At 40.9% G+C, this 19,772-nt stretch overlaps 1 protein-coding gene across 2 annotated transcripts in view; it reads left to right on the forward strand.

The window, feature by feature from the left end:
- The window catches only part of scfd1.L (sec1 family domain containing 1 L homeolog), a 61,900-nt gene that overhangs the window by 22,169 nt on the left and 19,959 nt on the right, over positions 1 to 19,772 (forward strand). For both annotated transcript variants that reach the window (NM_001092557.1, XM_018228923.2), the window contains 4 exon segments: positions 4,164 to 4,254; positions 5,172 to 5,245; positions 6,147 to 6,228; positions 14,919 to 15,015. In NM_001092557.1, coding sequence (NP_001086026.1) covers positions 4,164 to 4,254; positions 5,172 to 5,245; positions 6,147 to 6,228; positions 14,919 to 15,015 — 344 coding nt within the window.

Raw genomic sequence — 19,772 nt, forward strand, 5'->3', positions numbered from 1 at the left:
TGGGAGAGTCTCAGCGGACTTTTTATCAAAGACATCGGAAAAGGCTTGGTACACGGGAGGAAGAGAAGAACTTGAAGACACTGAAGAAACTTTGATAACAGGAACAGCAGGTAAACAGTTGTGTGCACAAAATGGACTCCAACGGGAAACTTGAGAACTTGCCCAGTCGATGACCGGGTTATGAATACACAGCCATGGCAATCCCAGGACAACAGGAGTAGAGGGGCAGTCAATGAGGAGAAAAGACAGTCTTTCCAAATGCATAGTGCCCACCTTGAATGAAAGTTCCTGAGTAGACTGCGAGATGATGGCAGAGGAAAGAGGACGGTCATCAATCGCCAGGACTCGGGGAGGAGTGTGGTTAACAGCAAAGGCTCGATCCATGAAGTTGCCCGCAGCACCAGAATCGAGGAAGGCCTGAGACGAGATCTTCCTGGAGCCGAACTGGATTTGAACAGGAAGAAGAAACTGTTGAGCAGAGGAATGGGGAGGAGGACAAATTCCACCCAGGTAAGTCTCCCCAAGCTTACCTAGGCTTTGGAGTTTCCCGGCTTCACTGGGCATTCCTGGGCGAAGTGGGCTCTTCCCCCACAGTAAAGGCATAACCCAGCAGCCCTTCTCCGGAGCTTCTCCTGCTCGGAAAGGCGTGCCCGCCCGATCTGCATCGGCTCTTCAGGTGGTAAAGAAGGAGTAGCAGGTGCCGTAGGAGGAGGAGGGAGAAGGTTGGAAGTCGGACTGGGAAGTAGAGGTCTTTGGAAGCGTGGAGCCAGGGTTGGTTGGAACCTGGAAAACTTCCTAGTACGTTCCCTGTCAAGTTCGACTTGGAACTCCCTCTGTCGGGTGTCAACCTTCACAGCCAACGCAACAAGGTCCTCCCATCGTGGAGGAATCTCATGGGATACGAGATCGTTCTTGATGCGCATCGCCAGGCCATTATAGAAGGCGGCATGATATCCGTCATTATTCCATGAAGTTTCTGCCACAAGAGTTCGGAACTCGATAGCGTATTCAGGAACAGAACGAGTCCCTTGCTGCAGCTGGAATAAACGAGCCGAGGCAGAAGTAGCCCGGCCGGGAGCATCAAAGACTGTGCGTAGGTCCCGGATGAAGGCCCTGGCATCACCGATTACCGGATCCTCCTTCTCCCAGAGAGGAGAAGCCCACTCCAGAGCTTTCCCTTGCAGGCAGGTAATAATATAGCCCACTTTTGCTCGCTCCGAGACAAACTGACCTGGAAGCAGGGTGAATTGGATTTCACACTGGTTGATGAAACCACGGCATGACTCCGGATCACCACTGTACAAAGGAGGTGCAGGAATGCGAGGCTCGGAAACTTGGAGCGGAGTTACAGGAACCGGCATAGGGACTGGGGCCGCAGGAGATAAGACAGACAATTTCTCCAGGATTGCTTCAAGTGCCTGGCCGAAGTGGGATTGCTGGGCTTCATAGGACTGCATGCGGGACGCCAATCCACGAACGGCTCTGCCGACATCAGTTGGAACTTGAGGCTCCTCAGAGGGGTCCATGGCCCAATTATACTGTCACGGCCCGAAGGCTCAGTGGTAGTGAGGACCAAGGAGGAGACACAACACCAAGTTCGCGGTACAAAAGGATTTATCAGAAGAATAGTCGAAAGCAGGCAAATGGTCAATACAGGCGGCAAGGATCAGAATCGTTTAAACAGGCAAGAAGTCGGTACACAGATAATCAGTAATAGCAGAATCACACCCAGGAACTATACGAAATAGACCTATTATTGGGCAAGGACACAAAGGGAAAATGAGACTAAATAGTCCAAAGTTGGCGCCAAAACTTGACGCCGTGACGTCATGATGCTGACGCCGGCGTCCTCACGTTGACGTCCTGACGCTGACGCACATTCTGACGCCGGCGTCCATTCCGTCGCCGGCGACCAATCCTGGGGCGACACGTTTCTGACGCGGCCATATTGCGACCAGGAAGAACCGCATGGTGGAGCAGGAGGTCGCCATCTTGGACGTCCCGTGGGGTAAGTTCCTTGCTTTCCGTTACACCGATAGAGATGTAGTAGAGCAAAGGCTACAGGAAATGGCAAATTTGTTGCACAAGGTTTTCCAAAACGTAAGTTAGATATGGAGATTGAGAAGTTGAAGGAAATAAAAAGACAGAAATTGTTGAGAGAGAAAGAAGCACAGACAAAAGAATCTAGCATTCCATTTATACATACTTATCCGAATATCAAGCAGATTTTACATATCTTTAATAAACATTGGAGTGTTTTATCATGTGTCTATCCACAAGTGGCAGAATTTCAACAGCTTCCTATGCCATCATATACCAATATTGGATCTGATAAAAACGACAGACAGATGACACTGGTACCAAGGAAAGATGGTATGTATCCATGTTTGGGATGTGCACAATGTGGTAGTGTAATAAAAGTCCAAATGGACAAATGTATGTAGTAGAGACAATACAACAAATTAGTTATCATATTTCCCAGCATCGCTCCACAATTGGAATGAAGTAGTTAAGTTGCCATTCCCAAGCAGGGCACATAGTCATAGTCATATATATATATGTTGGAGAGATAATAACCTTTACTCTGGTATGAATATATTATGGGTACTGAGCGGTTAGTCTTTCTATGGTATTGGCAATAGATATGTATAAATGATAGCGTGGGTCAGACCATGTATACATTATCATATGATACTCAGTGGGAAGTCATTTCTTGTGAGCCCTGTTAAAAGGTATGACCATGTGAATATTTTTATACTACTTTTTTGCTTGCCCAAAACGTAGCCTGTATTTTTGTATTCTTTTTTTATTCTTTTCACTTAATACACACATATATATATATATGTAGTGTAGTAGACTAGTTACCAGCACTCACGACATTGTTGTGTATTCTGCCTGGGTGTCAACCTCACTGATAGTAGTTATAGTTGTCAAAGTCGCACTCACAGGACTTAATGTGAAAAAATTAAAATATTTTAATAGCAACGCCCTCAGAGGCGCATCTAATGTTTCCACTGACTCCTCAGCCTTTCTCAAAGTGCTACTCCAAACAAAGACACCATCCTAAATACACATAATTGGCGGGAACAAACAGTAATGTGCAGGAAGAGGTGACGTAGGCAGTGTGCAAACATAGTATGACATTCAGTCTAATATGGAAGTAAACAAAAGCATAAAATATAACAATGTTGCAAAAAGACGATACAAACCTTGGTATCAGTGTAAGTTATCAATATATAATTAAGTTGACATGTAGCTATAAATGGGAAGCATAACAGTAAGAGAAGGAAGCGTGCACCCAACAAGCCCCAAGAATAAACAGCCAAGAAAGGAGACCACGTGTACTGTACTTTGAATAGTAAAAAAATCTGCAAAGACCTGTAGTGGTTAGCCCGGTGCCGGGCTGCGCATCAGTATGTGGTGTGGTACAGTAGAATCGGCAATGGATGTAATGTGAGCAATAGTGTTTTCTTGCGTGGGAGGTCTAATCATGTAACAACCGGTTCACGTTCAAGTGCGGCTTTCCTGAGGCATTTCGGTGTGCCCTTTGTACAGAGTCCGTTGTTGTAAGGGAAGCTCTTCCCTACTTGTATGTCATTCACTCGCTCAGGAGTTGACAGCGCTCAGGTGAAGGCAGCGCTATGGGCTTAGACCTGGGGGAGGTAAAGTACTCAGAAAACGTACACTATCCACTGGGTGCTGGTTCAATCCAGTGTCACTGGGACTCCCCTGAGCTTGCAGTGGGGCCATAGGGAGTGTGGGAAAGATCATAGGGATGTAATAAAAAATATTTAAAGTTACAAGGAATCCGCTTGCTCCCGACACCTGTGCTAAAGCTGTTGGTAGTGATAATGTGATTGTTTATTCTATAAAAATAATGACATTATCACTACCAACAGAGTGTGCTGATCCTGCTTTTACATATATTCAACATATTTGATGCACTGTGCACTATTTTATATATTTATATATATATATATCAGATAATCAGATACAAGCTTTTAATTAAAATAAAATGTTATTGTTGCTGGACCTATAAATTGGATAGAAATTTATATGGGATCATATACAAACTCTGAGGGTACAAGAGAATTATGTGATGAGAGGACTGAGGGATAAGTGTTCAACTTTATGTTGTTTGATTTGTATACATTTTTCCACAGTCCCTTTCCAGAAGTGGCAGAGTCAGTCCAACAGGAGCTAGAATCTTACCGTACACAGGAGGACGAAGTGAAGCGGCTGAAAACAATCATGGTAAAGAGCCAGCTATTACCTGGCATGAGCCTGAGTCTTCAAGGAAATGAATCCTCTGCTGTTATTACATTCCACATAGTACTCTGTATATTTGGTTGGGAAACATTTCAAGTAGTGCCTTAATTTAGGAAGTAAATTTATGCAGGCATTTCAATTGCTAAGGAGTCATTGCCAGCTTTAAAAGCAGAAAAAAATAACTTTTCATGTAGTGTGGATTAAAATATTAATGCCTTCTACGGCTGTATCTCATGAGTATTTAAAGTGATACTGACACATTCCTATTTAATGTGACCATATTGATAGAGAAGTTGCAGCAAGAACTTGTTTCTTTCAACAAGCCCCCCAAACTTTCCCCAGCCCTGGGGGACCTGCATTTCACCAAGGACAATGTGCTGCAGGAGCAGTGTTGTTTCCCTACATCATGTTGGGCTGGGGGGCAACGTGATCTTTAATTAGCTTGATTATGAAAATAGTACTCCATCTTATTGAAGGATTGGGCTTCCCCTTACCCAGTTAATACAACCGGCTCTCTGAACAAAGGTTCCTTAAGCTGAGTTGGAGCCTTGACTGAGGTAACAGAAGAAGTGCGTAGACATGAAATGTGTCAGACCTCAAATGCTGTTTTACCTGTAAATCAGATGTGTTAATAAAGACTGCTATTTTTAACTGTAATTTGGAACCAAGTGACGATTAAAAAGATCCCGGAGTGTGCTGCTACAATTGGTGTTGACTGAGGTAAATGCTATATACTTTTGGACAAAAGGAAGCTCTTGCATCAACTCCTGTAGTAATACTGACCTATTTTTATGGATTTGTGGGGAATATGTCCGTGTCACATTAAACTTTTGTACAATACAGATAAGCTAGTTACACTGGGCATGGTATAACCTCAACTAACATCCATTTTCTTTTCTCAGGGTTTAGAAGGAGAAGATGAAGGAGCCATCAGTATGATTTCAGACAATACAGCAAAGCTTACGTCAGCCGTCAGGTGAGTGCTGTTGCTTTTATTTAACTCCCCCCCCCCATATATTTTTTATTATTCATTTTTTCAGTCAAAATTTTGATGACTGAGGACAATAGCGTCCAATTGGTATATTTGCTGGAAAGGAGCCTGTAGGCAGTTTGAGGGTGAGGAGAAGTAAGAGCTGTGAGAGTGTAAGGATAACAAATTTACGGAAAAGGAACCAAAGGAGGAACAATAAACGGTAAGAAGCAAAGGAAAGTCTTCATGAGTCAAGGTACAATTAGGCAACACGGTGAAAGTCACCAGAGCATGTGGTTGAAAACTAGGAAATGAGCATAATGGTAGATGAGTATGGTAGCCTTAGCTAAAGGGTGCAATGGAGCTGAAGCAGTACAAGAGGAGGTGGCAAAGTGGTAAGAGTTTCTGATGTATGGTCAGTATATGGACACTATAATTTTGAGGACCAGGAGGTTGTGTAAATTCATGAGATGGTAGTAGTATAAGAATCTGGAGTAGGTGTTACTGGCGACATGATAAGCTTTGCTAAGGCCAGAGTACTAAAGGAAGCATGGTTGGCTTCTAAGAGTGGAGGCTCTGGGCTATAGGGGCTGGCTGTGACACATTAATGAAAAATATCTTGAAGGCTGAGAGGAATTGGTTAGGAGGATGGAAGGTGAAATGGAGAGTCATTATGAGAGAGAACTATATTGTTAAAGGCAAATGGGAAGTAGGAAAGAGATTGTATTAGAGTTATTATATTAGAGAATTAAGAGAGAAATAGAGCACTGGATGGTAATGTTGAGTTGGTAAGAATGCATTTTCAATCCATCACATAAGACAGGGTTAAGTAATGATATTTCTGTTCTGCATACCTAGCATAGAAATTAAATATTTTGAGCTTAGGGTTTCTTCTCTATACTTCCAGCTCCCTTCCTGAGCTCCTGGAAAAGAAAAGATTAATAGATCTGCATACCAATGTGGCCACAGCAGTCTTGGAACATATCAAGGTAAGACTCTCCTAGAAAGGCACACCTAACTGATCATTGTATGGTTTCATTCTCATTTGGGTAGTTTCTAGGGATGCACCGAATCCACTATTTTGGATTCGGCGAACCCCCCCGAATCCTTTGTGAAAGATTCGGCCGAATCCGAACCCTAATTTGCAAATGACATTTTACCTATCATTCTTCTTGATGAGCATGATCTCAAAGCATGGCATTAGGTGATCAGGAGTCAGGCAGGCCAGTACATTATTTCTTGGGTTTTAACAACTGATGTCCCCAGAAGTCTGGGAGAGTCTGCCTGAGCTTAATCTGACAAGGCCAATTATCTGGCTGTGGGCACTCAAGAGCAACATGAAATTCCTGTCATGCCAGTGCATGTCTTCAGGTTGTATCTATTGCTTTTTTTGAAAATTCCATGGGCATCTTTGTAATGAATTCAACATTGCATATGTCCCACAGGCTTAACATGGTAACTGTTTGGAAGGAATCTTTTATTGTTCTTGTTTGGTGACTTCACTGAAAATTGTCTTTGGATCATTAATTGCACTGAGTAGCCCCTCAGGCCCAATCCATTATCATAGGTTTAATGAAAACTATACCCCCCTGAACAATATAGGTCTCTCTAAAAAGATATTGCATAAAACGGCTCATGTGTAAAACCCTGCTTCATGTAAATAAACTTTTTTCATAATAATATACTTTTTAGTAGTATGTGCCATTGGGTAATCCTAAATAGAACATTGCCATTTAAAAAATAAGGGCCCGCCCCCTGGGATCATATGATTCACTGTGCACACAAACATAGCATACATGAGCCAATTAACAGACAGAGTCTTTTGCTTTCACACTTACAGTTAGAGCTGTAGTATTTCTGGTCAGGTGATCTTTGAGGCAACACACAGACCATCACGTAATGGGGGTTCAAGGCAAGAGATGTAAAAGGGCAATATTTACTTGAATATATACAGTATATTCCAGTTTTGTAAGCTTCTTTAATATGTAACTTAATGTGATATAAACTATCTATTGCTTAAATATTGATTTTGGGGTAAAGTTTTCCTTTAAGGAAAAAACTAGGTTTGTAAATCCTGTTGGCTTGTAGAATGATCCTATTTAGCTGGAGGTGGGAGAGACTGATGGAGACAGCAGGAGGGAGTGGAGGAGGTGGATGGAGAATAACTAGCTAGGTGGTGAAGACTGATCTAGACAGCAAGTAACAAGGAGGGAAATGTGAATTGATTGAGTATATACATGCAGAAAAATAGATGTAATTATGTGAGTTATGCTTCCCTTCTATGGCCCATTCTTGATATTAACAGACATTATATTATATAGAAGCATTAACTCTAGAGGTTATATAAACTGTTAATCAATTTCTGAAGTGGGAGAACTGCAGAACAAAAAGTTAAATAATTGGTTGGGGAGAGCAATATTATGAAGACCACTAACATTGCCCTAGAATGTCAGTGCTTCACTTCAATATGAACCTCTTCTATCAACCATTGTATCAGATTATAGGCAATATTATAAAGAGCATAGGGGTCATTTACAACACACTTGGGGCAGCAGTGCAGAACACTAAAGGGCGCAAGGGCTCGTTCAGCAAGTACATCTTCCTTCAGTCTGGCGTCGTTCTAAAAGATGCCGATTGCAGCAATACAGCCTGCATCCTCTGGCACTCTCTACCTTGCACCCATATTAAGGTAGGGGATGTCTGCACACCTCTACTCTCCCACCTTTTACCAATACAGTGCTGGCGAATATAGCTAGTGTTGTTTTCATGGGGATAGCCCTGCAACAAGGAAAGACAGTGTGCAAAGTGCAAAAAATGCATTGCTCCCAAATGCACTTTGCACACTGCCTTAGTGGTCATAAATGGCCCCTTTTTATGTTTAGCTAAATTGTATACATAACTGTAAAACAGGTAAGGCCTCAATTGCAATGCAGGATGCAGTAAGCAAAGTGTAAAAATAAAGCTGCATTTAATCTTGAGGGGTAGGTGTGGGGGACACCTGCTTCTCAACGGTGTAAAAAATAGGAACAGACAGATGCTTCTTTCATTTGCCTTTACATATAACTGAATTCAGCTGTCAGTGGGGACTTCTAACAACCTAAAATGTCCTTTTGTCTTGCTCTCATCTTTAATCAGTTTGATGAGAGTTCCTATACTTCGTGAGGAGCTCCCTCACCTTGCAGGGATGTGTTAGTGCTCTCTGGTTTGTGTGTGTGCAATCCGAGGTGCTGTCCTGTATTGGACACTAGAAGTACAGGGTATTATTAAGCTTAAGGACCACTGTTAGCCCTGTTGGCATCTGTTTTGATGGTTTATACCTTTTTGTTTTGTTCCCTGAGCGCTGCCTTTCCCTTTTTCCTTTTACTGCCAGTCCACGTACCCATAAGCCAATCTCAACATACTGTTCTGTTTATTTCTTGTTTTGTCAGGGTACTTAAGGGATTCATTAATTGTGGTGCATAATAGACCTTCCACATGATGATGATAATTTAGTATCCTCAAACTGATTTCAGATCATCAAAAAGGATCCAGGTATTTCCTGTTTATATTCCTGGCAAGGTTTCACCCAGACAGAAACGTGTAGGGGTATAATAGAGTGATTTTTGTCTTCAACCTTGTCACGTTTTATGGCTGACGCATTATTAACTATCCATCAAGAGAGGCTGCTTCCCTGCTTGGCATATATTTTGTAGTGTATATGTAGGTGGATAGGGCTCCATAGCAAATAACAGTGTTCTTATCTGATCTTCCCCGTTGTTTTTCTGTAGTTGCCATAAACATGATGGTCTTGTATGTCAAAGATTCCATATTTTCTAGCATTTCAAAGGGATAGAGCCAGGGCTAAACAGTTGAACAGCTCTTTCATAAAACCCTTTCTTGGCCAGGAGCTCAAACCTTCATATGCTGCCTGTATTTGGTGATTTTATGTCCCTTCTGCTCAGATTCCATCTGTATTTAACATCGTCCTGCGGAAACTGCCCATCCATCAGCTCTTCTGGTGTGTGCTGGCAGCTCTCTGGCACGTTCCCTGATTAAGTCAGGCCTTTCGCCTGTGTGTCTAATAACACCCGAGCAGGTTCAAATTCTTTAACAAACAGCCCCTGTTTTTATCCCTGGATACAACTGCTGTTTCCTTTTAATCAGACTCTTATTTCTCCCCAAACATTTATAGGGCAATATGTCACCCTAAAGACAAACAATTAAAGGGGTGGTTCACCTTTAAAATAACTTTTAGTAGGTTATAGAATAGCCAGTTTTCAATCAGTCTACATTATTTATTTTTATAGTTTTTGAATTATCTCCCTTCTTCTTCTGACTCTTTCCAGCTTTCAAATAGGGGGTCATTGACCCCATCTAAAAATAAATGTTCTGTAAGGCTACACATCATTGTTATTGCTACTTTGTATTACTCATCTTTTTATACAGACCCTCTCTTTTTCATATTCCAGTCTTTAATTCGAATCAATGCACGGTTACTAGGATAATTTGTCTCATAGCAACCAGATGAAATTGCAAACTGCATAGCTGCTAAATAACTCAGAAATCGCAAATAATAAAAAAATGAAAACCAATTGCAAATTGTCTCAGAAAATCACTCTCTACATCATGCTTTAAGAGCAAGGATCTAGAATAAAAAAAATCCATAGCATTTTCACTAAGGGGATGCCCACCCAAGAAATATCCTTTTGCATAAGAAAAAGTAATTTTAAGCAGCATTCTAATATTCATAAAAAACACCAATGACCTGAACAAGATTTTTTTGTACCATTGTTGGGACATGAATAGCAGCGTGCCAATCTCAACTGATATCCAGGTACTATAGATATGTCAGTTCAGGAATTGGACAGGTGTAAAAATGTCATCTCCTGAGTCACAATGCCAACCAGTATATGGCACTTGGACAGATGAGCCGTAGTAATAATATATATGGCCCATCGTACACTATATGTCAGTTTTGGAATGTAGTCTGATAAGTTGGATAGCATACAATGTCAGACAGAGAATGAAGTAGGAAAGGTATGATCATTGGGGGTGGGGTGCCACAATGTTAGGCACCCCTCGGGTGATTCTAAATGACCCCCACATTGTCTTTGGGGTTTGCAATTACAATGAAACAAATACAAAGTGCAGGACAGTGCAAAAAACAAATACAAGTTGCCATATAGTTTGTACTCTGTGCCCTGCACTTCTCTTTCAACTTATTAAAGGAGAAGGAATGTATAATCACTGGGGAAGGAGGTAGGCAAATGTTTGCCCCCCCCCCCCAGTGACTAAAGTCACTTATCTGCGATTCGATGAAAAGTGCATCCGTCTGGGTTACTACAGTAGGATCACCTGCCTGGTGAAAAGCAAATGTGTCATGGTGCTCGTTTTCAGCAAACTGGATTAGCTGCCCGAGTAATATTTGACACCCCCTTCCCAGTGATTATTCATGTTCCTTTAATTGGATTAAAGAGAAGGGCAGGGAGAAAAGTGCAAAGAAAACATGGAGACTGTTTTTACACACTGCCCTGCACTTAGTAAATTATCCCCATATTCTCTTTCATTATGTAAAAAACAGTCCTTGGGTAGATATTCCCTATGTCATCAGTGTTTCCAGGTATAAGGTTATTACTAGGGATGCACCGAATCCAGGATTCGGTTCGGCCTTTTTCAGCAGGATTCAGATTCAGCCGAATCCTTCTGTCCAGCCGAACCGAATCCTAATTTGCAAATCAGGGGCAGGAGGGAAGTCGCTTGACTTTTTGTCACAAAACAAGGAAGTAAAAAATGTTTTCCCCTTCCCACCCCTATTTTGCATATGCAAATTAGGATTCGGTTCGGTATTCGGACTAATCTCTCGTGAAGGATTCGGGGGTTTGGCCGAATCCAAAATAGTGTATTTGGTGCATCCCTAGTTATTACACAGGAAAAACACATTCAGCTAGTGCTTTCCTGAAACACAACTAAACCTGCTAGATCAGTGGCATGGAAATGGTTAAATGCCATCGTCCAAACAGCAGCAGTGTGTTAAACTTTTGCAAGGACAGTGACTGTGGTTTCGTGCAAATGTCAGATATTCAGATGTGGGAAAGTGGCTGAACTCATAGGAGACAAATCCCAGCATCTAAATGGCTCCTTCCTTGCAACAATTACGTTAGGCTCCAAGCATTGAACAGAAGAGCATCTATAATTCCCATCAGCTGGACAAAAATGTTAATATTGTGTACTTTTACTGAAAACAACTTCTCAAATATATATATATTTATAGGAGTGGGAAATTCACAAAAATAGATTTAGGCAAAGTCGAAAAATGGTTTTGTAGGTAAATTGTCTGTTCTTGTACCACTTGTATGACTTAGCATTTTGACTGAGGAGTCCCTCTCCTCATTTACATGTAAAGCAGAAGGAATACTTGGAAGAAAATATTGTTCCTACAATTTCCATTATCAGGTAATGCCGTATAGGCTAAAGCCAAGGTAGTTACTGATGAGATCCAGACTACGGATTTCACGAGAGTTTCCTATAGGCTAGAGCTGATCTGCTGGCTTTAAATGAGAAGGAAAGGTCCAATCACTGGGAAGTATCCATGGTGGTACAGTCCTTTGCTGATATGTGGACCGGCCCAGGATAATAGGTATGTGATTATAATCACTGGGGGTGCCTAACATTTAGCACCTCCCAGTGATTAAACCTTTCCTTCTTCTTTAAAGCACAGACTGGTCAATAACTGATCACAAGATTTATTTATTGAGTTACAAGGACAGAACTATATGCCAATAATTAAGCTTTAAGGGGAACTATCACGAAAATTCTGCATTGTTTCTGAAATAATCAAGTTTATATTCACTATCCCTCTCTCAGCATCTCTTTTTCTTCATGCAGGCGTTGGGTGTCAGATATTCATTGACAGTTAGATCCAATATATCTAATGGGGGGCTTCCTTTTCTAGCAGATGTATTGGAGCTCACTCAAATAATTGATTACAGCACAAACAAAATTTAACAAAATAACTTCCTCTGCACAAATTCTGCATGTAGAGAGACATGATGTCTGTCAATTTTAATAGAGTGAGCTCTAATAAAGCTTTTAGGCAAAAGGAGCTCCCTTATAAGTTATATTGGATCTAACTGTCAATGAGTCTGACATCCAACTCCTGCAAGAAGACAGAATGAAGAGAAACCGATGCTGAGAGAATAGTGATAGTTAATATAAACTTGATTATTTCAGAAACGGTACAGAATATTTGATTCTATTTAGAAAACTTCTTATTTCAGTTTGATTAAGCTTATCGGTATGTTAAATTTAAATTTTCACGATAGTTCCCTTTTAACTCCTCCATTAGTACACCATACATTGCTTTTCTGTATGAAACCATTTCACCTATTAAATCGCTGCAATTGTCACTCTTTTATTAAGCCGATTTCAGACTAACATTAGTTTTATGGATTCCCTCAAATTTCCCAAATCATCTTACATTTCTTCTCACGTTTGCTATATTAGACCTATTGTCAGTAACATGCCCCAACTCCTCCTTACCCTTGTATCAATGTGTTGGTTTTCCAGCAGGATGGCACTGAATCGGATAATCACACAAAAAGAAATTTCATTAAATAGACCGTTTTATTAAAAAAAAAAAAGGAATCGCTATAGCTATAATGCTTAGAGTATTGAAAGGAGTACGAGGAAGGTGAATGTGCCATTTCAACCAACCAGATATCTATACCTGCAAGGTGTTCGTAGGCTGCACTTTATGAAGTCAAAGCCTCTATTTGCACCGCCAGTGTGTCAGAAATCGCCCACATTAATACTTCCATGTGCAGACTGCAGTATATTTTACTGGAAATAGGAAAATAAAACCCTAATGTACTTTCCTTGCTACGAATATCTATGTTCTCATGAGTGAGCTGCAGACATTGAGAGAGTTTGGGTTAATGGGATTTATTATAGCAAGCTCTTTTATTGCACAGAGACAGCATTTTGTTTTGTCTGAAAAGCCTGGTGTTATTTGCCAGTTATTCTCATTCCACTGGCAACTAAAGTAAATGTCCTTTCTTATTAAGCTTGTTTGAATCAATTCGAATGTTGTTGTTAGAAAGAGGATGAGAGTATAAAAGCATTCTTTCTTGGTGCAGTGGAGTCTAGAACCACAATCTAAACCAGCAACGAAAACCAAAACATCAATCTGGAACAGTCATATGTTTGCATTCATTAGTGCTTTAGACTAGTAAATGATAATTGCTTAAAAGTTAATATTAATTACTGGACTGACCATAATATAGCACTTTATACCCTGGCACTCAAAGTATACACGGGTATGGGATCTGTTATATTGAAATGAATTATCCAGAAAGCTACAAATTTTCTCTGTAATATTTAGGGCCGGCCTTAGGCCTATTGGACCAATTGGGCCAAATAGGGCCCCGCACCTCTGGGGGCCCCGCACCACAGGGCAGCACAGATAATATTTCCCTCAGCACATGATGCTGCCTGGCCTGCCCCCAACTTTGAGAGTTCAGCCCATCCCCAAATCCATAGGTCCAGCCCACCCCCAACTCTGATAGGTCTAGCCTGCCCCCAACTCTCATAGGCCCAGCTTTCCTCCAACCTTGATAGGCCCTGCCTGCCCCCAATCCAACCAAGCCTGCTCCCAAGCTGAATCGGCCCAGCCTGCCCCAAACTAATTGGCCCAGTCCACTCTCCTATTTCCTCCCTCTCTCTCTTACCCTGTGTGCCCCTATTTCATCCCTCTCACTCTCTTACCTTGTCTGCCCCTTTCCTTTCTATTTTGTGCCTGTATGCCCTTATTTTCCTAAATACTTGGTGTGTCAGTAGCCAGCAACACTTTGTCTAGGGGCCCCGCCAACATGGTCCCAATTGGGCCCCACATTTGATAGGATCAGCCCTGGTAATATTAAAGCCATACCGTGTACATTACCCAACTAAGATATAATTTATCCTTACTAAAGGCACGACAGTCCAACTAGGTTTAATTAATGTTTCAAAGGTTTTTTAGTAGATTTAAGGTATGGAGTTCCAAATTACGGATATACCCCTTATCCGGAAAACCCCATGTCCTGAGCATTTTGGATAGCAGGTTCCATACCTGTATAGACATTACAGCAGCCAAAGCAAAAATGACAGGCATACAACATGACACCAGAAGGTTAATTAGCACAAAGAAAGTGTTGCAGGGATGTATAAATTGGTGTATACATTGAATATACAGATTGCATACAAAACTACAACCGACAACCAAGGTAAAGAGGACTTTTGCCCCCCTAAAGAGCTTACAGACTAAAAGTTTCCATGTTTAAATTTACATTACTTATATCAATGCATGGAGAAAATGAATGCATTAGAGGCATGAGAACAGTTAGGGCAGTAGAGCAATAAATCAGAAAGTAAATGTTAATCTTGGCAAAAATGGCAGCACCTCTTAAAGGGTTCATAGAAAAAAAGAGTAGCAGTATGCAATATTTCCAGAATGCACAAAATACTTTTATTGGCAAAAAGGAAATGAGTCAAAAATTGTAAGTAATAATCAAAAATGGCCTATTATGGACATGGTGTTGAAATAGAATATATATTGGTGACTAGAGAATGTGTGCTTTACTCTTCTACTGTTGCATGCCAATAACCATGCACACACGTATGTAATAAGGTCTCCCAGTGTATGAACACTTTCTTTACTTTGCAGACGCGGAAGTTAGATGTCTATTTTGAGTATGAAGAAAAGCTTATGAGCAAGTCTAATTTGGATAAATCTCTTCTGGACATCATTTCTGACCCCGATGGTGAGTGTGAATGTAAAGCAGTTCTAATAATCCACCATGTCTTTAGTTCATTTTTATTTTTTTTACATTACCTTTTAAGATAAAATAAAGCTGTTTTTTTGGGGGGTTTTTGCCCAAGTTGTAAAAATATTGTCCACTCATGGAATGATGAGCATTGAGTTTATTCAGAGATTACTAAATTGTAAAACTGTAACCCTTTGGTGGCCAGGCTTACTGAATGTCTGTTGCTGGCATGGCTGGCAGACAGGCCCTCCAGATTGAGATGACCAATTTTTTTTTACTGTGTATTGCTTTGTAGGCCCACTACATGATCCAGTTCTTGACTCCTGCACCAATGATCAAATAAGCCAGATTTCCAAGCTTGAGGTTGGGCAAATCGGGTAGCGATCTGCTCATTTTATGAGGTTACATTTTACCTTAAGGCACAAAATGAATTCCTTGTTATTGGAGCAATCATCATTATCAATGCGATTAAGACTAGCATACATTTTACCTCTTAATTATGCACCAGTACTAGTGCCTCCTCTTCTTGCTCCACCCACACTTTTAAAGCCAGGAAAGTCTTGAATCAGTCCCAGCAGATGTCAGCGCTTTCCAAACCCACACATCACCTTTTCCAACTAATTATCATCACTTGTAAAACTGTCATCAGCCCTACAGCTCGGAGTTCCTCCCAATGTCCTCTTCTCCAGTTACCCTTGGCTGTCCAAGTTTTTTCATAAAAGGTTGATCATCTTGCCTATCCGTGCCTTTTTGAATCAGACTTCTTTTATATTGCAGGAGAAAGTTCATATATGGTATTAAGAGGCTATTTTTGAAGGACCATGTAGTAGATGCTTTATTATACAAAGTTAAATACAGAGCAGCCAATAAACGATACAAGAGGTTAAGAGGGGCCCTGCACAAAAGAGATTAATCATGAATAGTCACACATTAATGTGCCATTATAGTTAGCATTAACCATAACTCATTAGGAGCAGGAAAGTTGTTTACCACTTGGAGGTGCCAAATGTTAGGGCACCCCAAGTGAATGTATTTAATTACCTGAAACCCTGGCCGGTGCTCCTATCAGCAGAAATCTGCACCGGCCCGGTGTTATTCCAGTGAGTACCACGGAGCAATTGGCTTCTTGTTTCTTCAAATTTCCTGGGGCAGACGCATGCTCAGTAGAATGAAAAAGCTGACTTTTTAGTTAAAGTTCGGCTTTTCACTCTAATGCGCATGTGCAGCCGCGTGAAGAAAGAAGAAGCCGGAAGACGAGCGATCTGTGGTGCTCACTGGTATAACCCCGGGCCAGGGAAGTTTACTGCTGATAGGAGCTTATCTGTGATGTTTATAAACTACAGGTATGGGACCTGTTATCCAGAATGCTTGGAACTTGGGGTTTTCCGGATAAGGAATCTTTCTGTAATTTGGACCTCCATTATTTAAATCTATTAAAAAAAATTCGGAACATAAATTAAACCCAAATTTCCCTAACAACCATGCATTCATTTAAATATAATACCGAAAAATGAATAGGAGTGGGCCTGAATACAAAGATGAATCATAAAAAGTAGCAATAACAATAACTTTGTAGCCTTAGGGCAGAGACACACGCTGCAATTAGGGGAGATTAGTCGCCCAGCGACAAATCTCCTCTTCTTCGGGGCGACTAATCTCCACAAACTGCCTTTCCGTCTGCGATTTTCATTCTAGCGCTCAGATTTTCATTCTGTCACTTGGAGAGCTTCGTTTTCAGAAGTCACCCTTCTCAAGGTGACTTCATTGAAATATATGTGATGCAAATGTTCTACAAAAATATTTTCATTTACCCTGGATTTCAAAGGTTTTTCAATACCCATTGTTCGTTGGAAACAAGCAGTTGCTGAAATATTTTCACTGGCTTCTTCATTCTTGAAGTCAAGTTTCCATTCCTTTTTCAGTAAACGTTTCACTGCCCAGTCCTTAGTACATAGTGCAGTACTTAAGATCAAATTAGAAATACCAGTACCACTTGTACTGAAACTATAGCAATGTTTTGAGTAGTTAGATAGCAAAGAAATATGATGGATTCCTTCATACAGCATCGCCTATTAAATATTTCAACACTTATTCTAGAAAATTGCTATGAAAATGGGATGTTTGGTTAGGATTTTATGGATTGCAGCCCTTGGTCCTTCCTTCGCCTAATAACTTACTGTTACATGGCCTTGAATCAGAGTAGTCAGTTACGTTTTATGATGTGAGAAAGAGCATTGCTTTATCAGTAAATCAGAGCCAACCATCAATGTGTACAGACCAATGTAACCAGCAAGAGTTTAGAGCGATATCACAAGTACAGGCCAAAAGAGTATCACCCTGTGAGTGTGGTGAGACTAAATCAGCACATGGCTTTAATCCATGTATTCTCCTGCCTCTTGGACATCATTAACACATGCAAATTTCAGTTCTATTCTCCCATCATTCAGTAAGCAGGAGTATGAAAACTGTTTGATTCTGTGTCTTAATCACCTTAATCTCTGAACATGCAGCCTCTTTATCTCTTACCAAGAAGTAGGACAATGTTCCTTTTATTTTATTCTAGTCTCCATGACTTTCATTATGCTCGCTATTTTATCTTAAAAACCACACAAACCTCTTTTTTTAACAATGCTGTAGAGCTGTCTACATCTCAAAATGTAATGACTGTTTAATGGATTAACATATAAGTGAAACAAGATGTTCCGCTCCATAGGCTTTCAACTCTACTGGTGTAGAAGTCTCAATAGCTTCATATGTATAAATTAAACAAAATATCTGGCATCCCTTTATATGTTGGTCCATTAAAATAATCACAGCCTTCAGCATTGTATTTTTTCTCCTCGCTTTCTAAAACTGCTGTCTCAACATCTTTTTGTAGATCATCAACCTCTGGAGGTTTCTGGCTTTTACCAACTTAAACATTATTTCTCTCATAGAGGTTAATCTATAAAGCATAATAGACATATTGCAGATATGTTATAATATGTTCAGAAAAGATTTCCATCTGTATTTGCCAGTCCTCCTTCTTATGTAAAGGAGCCAAGTAAAGCTGTGACAGTTCCTTGAGACGTTTCTGATGTATTTTGTTATGATATAGAAACGGTAATAATCTAATAATCTCCTGTGCCTTGTATATCTCACTTTAAAATACTTTCAACTTTATGATGCTTTGCTTTACTTTGAAAATGAAGGCGCCAGGCTGCCGCGGGTTTTTGATCCCTAAAATGACTTATTATAACCGTAGGAATGGGTTTGTGTTTTGTGCTATTAGTTTTTTCTTCAAAAGGGGTCAAAATCACTTTAAATGGTGCATAATGGAGTAAAGTAGGAAGGTCATGAATATCAAAGAATGAGGGGACCCACTGTTAACATGTAGCTTGTAGAAAGTTCTGGTGTTCACTGCCTGAGTCATCTATATTTTATACAGAGAGAAAAATAGGAGAGGTATGCATAACCATTATACTATACAAGAAGAGCAATGGATTCTACATCCAAGAATGCTATACTGTGAATGGCTGTGAGCATTATCACATTATATTGTAAGAAGACATTGCCGTTGCACCTCAAGCACATTATACTGTGCACTGAACCCTGATTTTCAATGTTTGGCCAAATACAGGATACAATACTGAATCTGAACGCTTCTTTTTCGCAGGAATGGCCGGCACGCAGGTGGGAACACCTGATGCACGTGCCCTGTTTTTTTTTGTTATTTTCCACTTCTATAGGGGTTGGTTTCACCTGGCTTTTGGATTCAGCCAATTCCTGCTAAAAAAAATAGCTTGTATTTGACCGAATCCTGAAACAAATCTGGGATTTGGTACCTCCTAGTAGTAATGTGCGGGTCGAGACCCGAACCCGCATGTGCCCGCCTGCACCTAGCTTCCCCCCTCCATTTATAGACCCACGCTGACCCATAGGCGTGCCTGTAAAACTGGAAGTCGGAAGCCTGCAGTCTAGGTCGCCGGTGGGGAGAGCAGGCAGAAGAGCTCAACCCCAACCAGCCTGCTACTCGCAAAAGGTGCAGTGAGGTCGGCTAAACCCGCAGGTATCTGGCTGCCCCGCACATTACTACTCCCTAGTATTAGTAACCTTAGAAGCATTGTACTGTGAGAGGCATTTGGTACTGGCTCCTCTAAACAATATATTTCTTTCTAAACCTGACTGACCTGTTTTCTAAGACAGTAGGTACGGTCCTGAACCCCACTCCCAATCAGGAATGTATCATATACTCTCGTGTTCCCCATGATCTTCCTCCAGGATCTCCTGATACCAAAGCCAGGCCAAAAGCTTTTTATGTAGATGTTTTGCTAATGTGAATACAGAGCAGTATCTTCTAGTCTTGTGTATTTAATTAATCTGGGCACCGTGGGGGAGAAAGTGGGGAGCAGGAGAGTTTTAGTTGGATTGCTAACACTGCATGCTGGGGGTCTCAGAACCCTGTCCGGCAGGGGATGCATGACTCGTACAACCTTTTGAACAAAAGGGTCAGCCTTGATTCAGAACATATACCATGTGTGAAAATATAAAATGGCTAATATAATTACAAGTTCTATTTCATCAGTTACTAAATGTGGATTTTTATAGCTAGATGTACTACCCTTGTTTTAATATGGGCATTTTAAATCTACCAGGGCATCTTCAGACCTGTGTTTATCTGTCTCGATTTCTCTACTATTCATCTTGAGTCGTCCAATTGAAATCCCTGTATTGTATTATTTTGTTCCGGACATGTAACCTTTTTTAGTAATCCT

The sequence above is a fragment of the Xenopus laevis genome, chromosome 8L (genome assembly GCF_017654675.1).
Source record: "Xenopus laevis strain J_2021 chromosome 8L, Xenopus_laevis_v10.1, whole genome shotgun sequence".
Taxonomy (NCBI): domain Eukaryota; kingdom Metazoa; phylum Chordata; class Amphibia; order Anura; family Pipidae; genus Xenopus; species Xenopus laevis.